General features: G+C 39.1%; 1 protein-coding gene across 1 annotated transcript; it reads right to left on the reverse strand.

The window, feature by feature from the left end:
• Positions 1–2240: 2240 nt before the first annotated feature.
• LOC137073940 (uncharacterized) lies at positions 2241–7537 on the reverse strand. Its single transcript, XM_067442648.1, has 11 exons — positions 6996–7537; positions 6517–6634; positions 6043–6289; positions 5655–5928; positions 4453–4630; positions 4238–4314; positions 3896–4076; positions 3489–3737; positions 3200–3371; positions 2779–2918; positions 2241–2674 (listed from the first exon to the last, which is right to left on the reverse strand). Exons 1-11 carry the CDS (start codon positions 7401–7403, stop codon positions 2520–2522), a joined length of 2199 nt encoding a protein of 732 aa, XP_067298749.1. The 5' UTR covers positions 7404–7537; the 3' UTR covers positions 2241–2519.
• Positions 7538–7849: the final 312 nt, after the last annotated feature.

The raw sequence follows: 7849 nt of genomic DNA on the forward strand, positions 1-7849 counted from the left end.
ACTCTCCAGGGTGTGGTTGTCCTTATTGCTTGTAGACTTTTTTTCTACCACATCGTTTCCCTCCCTTCGCCTCTCTGTTAATGTGCTTGGACACAGAGCTCTGTGAACAGCCAGCCTCTTTTGTAATGATCTTTTGTGTCTTACCCTCCTTGTGCAAGGTGTCGCCTTTTGGACAACTGTCAAGTCAGCAGTCTTCCCAATGATTGTGTAGCCTACAGAACTAGACTGAGACCATTTAAAGGCCTTTGCAGGTGTTTTCAGTTAATTAGCCGATTAGTGTGTGCCACTAGGTGTTATTAATATTGAACCTTTTCACAATATTCTTTGAGATACGTCCACATGGTTCCTGCGTTTTGGAAGCATGAATCTGATATTTTCTGAAACTGGGTCCCAGAGTGGTTAAATCTGAAAACGACATTCTTTCATTTTCGTGTGTACAGCCAATCCATATATTTTGTGAATCCATATATTTTGTGATGATGTCATCACACTATGTCCGGCACTGTAAAAGAGGATACAACTACGGGCAGTGGGCCTGCACCCATCAATAGGGTTGGGGTAGGTGTAGGCGTTAATAAAACACATCTGTTAAGTAGTAATGTATTTATTGATATTTTATCATGAGATTTTGCCTCACCTACCACTCATAGACAGTAAAAGAAATGGACACAGCGACCCCATAAACGGCAAATTGTGAAGTCAATTAGAAGCACTCACTTCCTGATGGCTGAGCGAACTGCGCAGGCTCAGACTGAGCTTGACGAAGTAGATGTGACATAAGCCTCCTGTCTGACAGTTGTAGGTCTTTTAGTAGTTGTGGAAAGTGAAATCTGAATCACGTTGTTTAAATGTTTTGTCCCGTTGCTTTTGACTCACTAACGGCTTCTCCCCATTCTTCTCCCTTGACTTTATCAGACTTTATGTCTCCACATCACCCGACTGTCTCATAGACAGTAAAAGATTGCCTGCGAGCGTCTCCTCAGGTCTATACGGTAATTTCTCAACTGTGCGACAGAGTCGCGTTGGTTATGACGTAATAGTTAGCCTATTTTTACAAAAACAGCTTCTGCGGGGCGATAGTGTAAGATACAAGGTAATGGAGTCTTTTATACATTGTCGTATTTCTTTAGAAATAAACAATGGACGAATGAAGTCTTTAAACGCCTCAGATGTAAAAAGTTATTCACTGTCAAAGTGACGCAAAAATGGGAGTCAATGGGATGCTAACAGCAGGTGATGGCTTGGTTAGCAATTGTGTTTTTGGTGGAATGCTACCCTGCGTCTCAATCAGCTCCCTAGTTCACTAGTCAGGGCACTGATCAGGACATAAGTCAATGGGCTGACTCCCTGATCAGTGCCCTGACTAGTGAACTAGGGAGCTGATTGAGACGCACCCCTAGATTACCCCCTTGCAACCACTGCTATACCCCTTCTAGCCACAACTCTTCTTCTCCATTTTTAGTGTATTTCTGTGGCAGAATTACAGCACCACACACTGGCCTGGCATGTATACTACATCGTTTTGAGTGTTTCAGTGATCTCATGTGGACGCAGATATTTCTTGAAACGAGGGGGAAAAAAGATCGGATTGGAAAAGCTCTGGCTTCGTGTGGACGGGTCCGGAATTTGGGATTTTCCTTTGTTGTCAAATATAATCATCAAAATGAAAAGAAATAAACATTTGATATATACCAGTCTGTGCGTAATGAATTCATATAATATACAAGTTATACTTTTTTAATGGAATTAATGAAAAAAATTAACTTTTTGACGATATTCTAATTATATGACCAGCACCTGTATGTTTCAGGGACTACACTGGACATTTTTTCTTCTTTCAAAAATACACTGTATAGAATTTCCCAGTTGTGTGCTTTCTGCTACTTCAAAATTATTAAAGGTTACTGTAAATAACAGCATGACATGTTTTTTTTCTTTTCTTTTGCAGGTTAAAAGAAGAAGGAGCCAAGCTCCTAATGACATATAATGCATGAAAGAACATCCCGGCCTTGAACCTGTGTGCTTAAGTATATATTCTTTGCAAAATGCAATGAATGTTTATTAGAGCTGACCATGGGCCTGTTAGAATCAGACGGATGGAAAGATAAGGCCAATTCACATTTGTTGTGTAAATAGAATTTCTTCTCTTAGGTCCATATTACATTATGAGTTTAGTGCATTGCACAGCTATACTGTATAATCTATGCTAGATATGAAGAAACATGCAATAATGATGTATACTTATTTATGCAAGACTTTTATTATGTCTCAGCATCACACAAACACATCCCATGACTGATGAACAAAAAAACAAATACTAAAATAAATAATGTGATTCTCTCTCTCTGCAGTCATGCAGACACTTTGCCTACAAGTGGCTTGTCAGCTGGTGCTGGGGTTTCGTTGGACGAGGTGTACGTGTTGTCATCCCTGCATGTGTAGTGCTGCACATAAGAAGGAAGTTTCCTGATGCTGCAGGGCAATATGTTGGATTCAGACCCCGCCCCTTGACTGAAATGCTACCCATGCTGAGCAACGGCTTTTTCCATGGAAGGTCTGTCGTGCTGAGCAGATAAGTCCGGAGGCACAGGAATCCGCTGTATGGCATCAAGAAACGGAAGGGGATTGTGGACAATCTCTTCAAATACAGTATTCATCAAGTTGATGACATAGCCTGTGAAGTATAAGAAGTTTTTATTTATTTATTAGAAAATGTACTATGATTATTTGCACATTTGTAAGTATTGTATATAATAAATACTTTTTGAAACATCTTACAAAACGTTGGCTCTGTTTTTACTGGTTTGACGGAGTGTCCTCCCTTTGGAAAGAGAGGCTTGTACACAGGTTTCACTTTAGATGTTGTCATTTGTGGCCGGACAGAATTCTCATTAAAGTGAATCGCTGCAAGGTATAACCTAAAGGACAAGACAAACAAACACAAAAAACATTGCTATTATGAATAAGTCAACATTTTTATTTAACATTAAAAAATACTATTTTAAAACAGTACAGCTACACCATTCGGTAAACTCTAACTGAAATGCACTTCTTTTTAGTCCTTTTATTTAGAACATCCCTCATTATTTGCATTTTGGTGTCTAAAACCAGTTTGCCTAGACAGAAAACATTATTATGCCCTCTTTCACACATAACTGTTTATGTTTTGTGTTCTGAAGTTGTGAGGGAGATGGCATACCTGCATAGCATGCCGATGAAGGGGAAGACCACATTTTTGGGTGCAAATTGCGAAATGACTTTGTGAAATGACTCCACAGTGGACGTCTGGTAATTTGGGCTCAGCTTCTCCACATCTGTTAGTACTCTCTTGTTTATCAGGACCTTGTGAAGCCTATGCAGTGCTTTCGAACCTTAGGGGGAAATCAGTGTGATGTTATTGAAAAAACACATTGTAGGATTTAAATAAAATGCCACATTAATGCTTTTGACAGTTTTTTTTTGTCAAACAACACATTGAGGTTACACACCTGGATGAAACCACTTGCTACGGTCCTTTGACACTTTTGGTTCATGTTGACATCTAGGGAACTCTGGGTCAGAATGTGTGTGAATGTCTTGAATGTGGTTCATGATAGAGGTCCATTTGGCTACCTTCTCTGGGCCTGAATCAGAGCTGGTGGCAGACCAGTACAGGTGGTTGGTGATGCTCTTATGCCACTTCTTAATCAAACTACAGCCCTTCTCTCTGGAAATTTTATCCAACTTCTTTGACAATCCTGATTAATTAAAATTTACAAGCAAAACATATTGCAGTTTTTTTTTTTTTTTAAATATATATACATATTTTTTTATTAGATTCAATAAGCTTTTTTTCTGAAATATGGATAGCTACTTCAACCATGAATATTTGAAATTAATATTTGAAAAGGATTACCTTTCACCATGTGCCACACGTCATAATAGTGGTTGATGTTACGATCCTTTAGAAACGTTTGTATCTGGGAGTGACGGTCTGTAACAATGCAATCCAATTTTATTCTGCTTTCCTCAAGGAGGTCCAAGCTTCTTCTAAGGCCCTCCTTCTCCATGTGGTAGCTTCCCCCTACCTCATTGCTCTGTGTAGAAACACACAAACATTAAAAATGTCTATGTAATAACTCCATAAATTACATATTTAGTATAAAGTATGTATGTAAAAGTCTCTTCTACTCTATGTAAAAATTGATGACAACGTTATATGTATGCAGATTTTTATCTCGGAAATTTGCATGGATACCTGCACCAGCTGTATGTCTATAATGTTGTTGGTCTGCAAGTTCACCATGGTGTAGATCCCATATTTTGCAGAACGGCCTGCAATAAAAAAAGTCACTAATCATTTTGAAATACTGAAGACTTATTTATAACAAAGAAAAATAAATCTGAAAAATGTCAGGTCTTGTGCAATGCATAGTTGTTTACATAGAAAGAAACTGAAATAAAAATATGCACCTGGCGAGTCTGCTCGCATGCCACCACCGATAATTGCGTTACTGTTCTGGCTCAGGCAGTGAAGTTGCAAATTTTGCTCCTCATTCCACTTATGGATGACAGCAGGTTCAAGGTATGTCCTGACATGTCTTCTATAAGCATCATATGTACACGTTTTGAGGTACATCGCCCTGAACACCTTTAAAAAAATGTAATAAATAAATAATAGTTGTTCTGTCTAGCTTTGACTTATCTGGGGCCTGTACCATGATGGTAGTTTAACAAGCTCAGGGTTACAGGATTAGTTTTGAGTTGACAAAACCAATCTATTCTGACTTTGTTGGTACCATGATGCTGATCATCAGCTTTCTCTGTCAACTCAGGATTTGATCCTGAGTTCAGGAGTTTAGCTGTGACATCAGTAGTAAACAGCCAATCACATGCTGTGGATCAGTGGAACTGAGATTCATTTCTCTCCTCTGCAGATTAGTACATGATTGAAAAATATTAAGTCAATGTCACGTGATTTCAGCAGTTTGGATCACGTGTCAAACTGCTGAAATCATGTGACATTGACGATCCGAATCATTGATCGATTCACTGACTCATGTTTGAATCTTTATTTGAGGTTTGAAAACAATGCGGAAAAGAGAAGACTGATGCTGAATAAAGTCGTAGTTTTTGTTATTTTTGAACCAAAATGTATTTTCGATGCTTCAAGAGATTCTAATCAACCAACTGATGTCACATATTGACTACTCTGATTATGTTTTTATTCCCTTTCTGGACATGGACAGTATAGTGTGCATAGACTGCATATGCTCTGGGACTAAAATATAAAATATCTTAAACTGTGTTCTGAAGATGAACGAAGGTCATACGGGTATGGAACAAGATTAGGGGGAGTCATTAATGACATCAATTTCATTTTTGGGTGAACTAACCCTTTAATTTGGAGCAGAAACAGGGAAATTACTTTATTGCATCGGAAGTGTGTCGCTTTACTCACAGCTGATTGGTCCAATTTCAGTTTGAAATCTCTCATCCAGAACATAACCTGCCCTGGAGCAGATTAGCCGTGGAGTGCAAGGTACTATGGCGATGAACACAGCTAAAAGCCAAAAACCCAAGATTGCCACAAACTAAGCTTAAAAATATCTGTCTAGCCAGCTAAACCGGCTTCATGGTATAGGCCCCAGGTGTGTACACAAATGATACAATACCTTTTGCATCTTCAGAAAGGAAGCTCCACTGAAATAGATGGCAGCAGACAACTGAAGGTTGCCCACAGGGGTGCTGCCAACAACAGGCTGACTCCTCCACTGTCTGGAAAACTGACAGTGAGGGCACTGTTGGTCAATGGCTATGAAGGTCCCTCTTCTGCGTGGGCAGACATTACAAGCCCTGGTGCAAACAGGACAACTCTCGAACAGGCTAAGCAGACATTTTTCAAAAACGATGAACTTTGCATCCTTATGGGATGGCATTGACGTGGCTCTGAAAAAACAAAACAAAAACAAAGAAATAACATTGTGACTAATGTTACCAAATACAAAATAACAGTTTGTGTGTCTTATTGCTGAATTGGTAGAGGAATATTACTTTACTTACAAAACATGTGATGATTCGATCTCAGCTGTAACAGACCGTGCAGGATCATATGTGGAATCTTGTGGATCAGTCCCTGCAGAGGAAATATTCCACATTTGCTTATCCTCCTCCAATTCAACACGGGGTCTTTTGGCTGGCCTTGAAGCATTCAGTGGTGTTGATGTAAATGGATGCGTTGTGGCCCATGACATTTCAGTAGTTGTGGAGCCTACCACCTCACTTTGAGCCGACACGGTCACTTGTACACCTACCAGTAATTTAAAAAAATAATAATTATTAAGAGGGAAAATTGTAACCCATACAAGATTTCAGTAACTGGGCACTAGCTTTCTTTTCTGTTCATCAGTACAGATGGATCTTGATTATTATGAATAGAATACTTACTGACCTAAACAAGCTTGCATTTAATAATAGTACACAATTAATCTGCCCATATAATGCAGCACAAATGCACTTTATGATAAGTAACATTACCTTTGCTTCGAACGTGGGGCTTCAATGTGCTCAAAGACAATTGTGTTCCCTTACACAAGACGGATGGCTCATCTGTTTGGCAGCCTACTTCATTTGTACGGGGGGTCTGAAATGTACACTGAAATACAAGCATGCAAAAACATCATACTTCATTTCTCAAAAATATAAATATATATATTTTAAAGAAAATGAATAGAAGCCTTGTTAAATGACTATCCTTTCAACTTATATTGTGGAGAATGCGACGTTACATATCTACGGTTGTATTTTGTAATTTATGACAACACTGGCAGGAAATTATATTAACCTTTGTCATTAGAAACACTATTTAGTTATGCATGCTACTTGGAGTTTCCTATTGTTACTGTACTAGCATCTTGCGTTATCTAGACAATAATTCTGTCTCTCTAAGAAACTTTACATTTAATCAGAAATTGTTTAGAAAGTCAATAAGTGGATAAAATCACTAAGTTACTTACTTCTTGCGGGAATTTAGTTGGTATTGCGCCTTTCTTCAGTTGTAGACGCTGAGCAAAGCCTGCTTCAAATTGTCCCAGGTTTGAAAAACTGTCCGTGGTGAAATGTGCCGAACAAACGAACAATTTTGCATTAAATTGTTTCGGTATCCGATTATAAACAAACATCAACCATGCATGTCGACATTTTTTATCTAAGGGAAGGCTATGAAAAGTCCTGACGTCCCTTGTACAGCCTGGAACATAACATCTGTGTCCATGATCAGACATTTTCGCTGTCCTCGCGTGACGCGTTTTACCTGTCCTGCAGAACTTCCGATGATTCGGCTGAAAAAATGAGAAGAAAAAGATTCGGCTCGGCTGCAGTGCAGTTTCTGCCTGACAATCTGACAATAGAGGGTATGCAAACATGCATCGACGTCACTTTCCCGCCGGGACACGCCCCCTCAGCCGGGACTGAGTGGCAGTGGCAGGCTGAGAGCTGTTGCCAAGTCCGCGGTTTTCCAACGTGTTTAACGCCGGAAATGCTCATTTTAGTAGGGTACTCTGGCAAAAAACATATAAGCTGTGTCTCATTTCGTTAAATTTCGAAGTCTGTTTAAGGATGCAGTATACGGAGTGTCCTCAATCAGAATTAAACGAGACGTCCTTCGTAGGACACACAGGCAGGAAGTATCACGTTGCTATGCCAACACGTTCAGCCTCGTTGCCAGTTATAAGAACGAAAATTATTTATAACTTGAAAATGACTATGAAATGTTTCTTGTCTTGACAGCAATGTACTGTTCTAAACGGTTGTAATCTTGTTTACCACAACTATCTGTTTGAGGTGAAAACAAGCTTAAACTACTTATATT

Source organism: Pseudorasbora parva, chromosome 4, assembly GCF_024679245.1.
Source record: "Pseudorasbora parva isolate DD20220531a chromosome 4, ASM2467924v1, whole genome shotgun sequence".
Classification (NCBI taxonomy): Eukaryota; Metazoa; Chordata; class Actinopteri; order Cypriniformes; family Gobionidae; genus Pseudorasbora; species Pseudorasbora parva.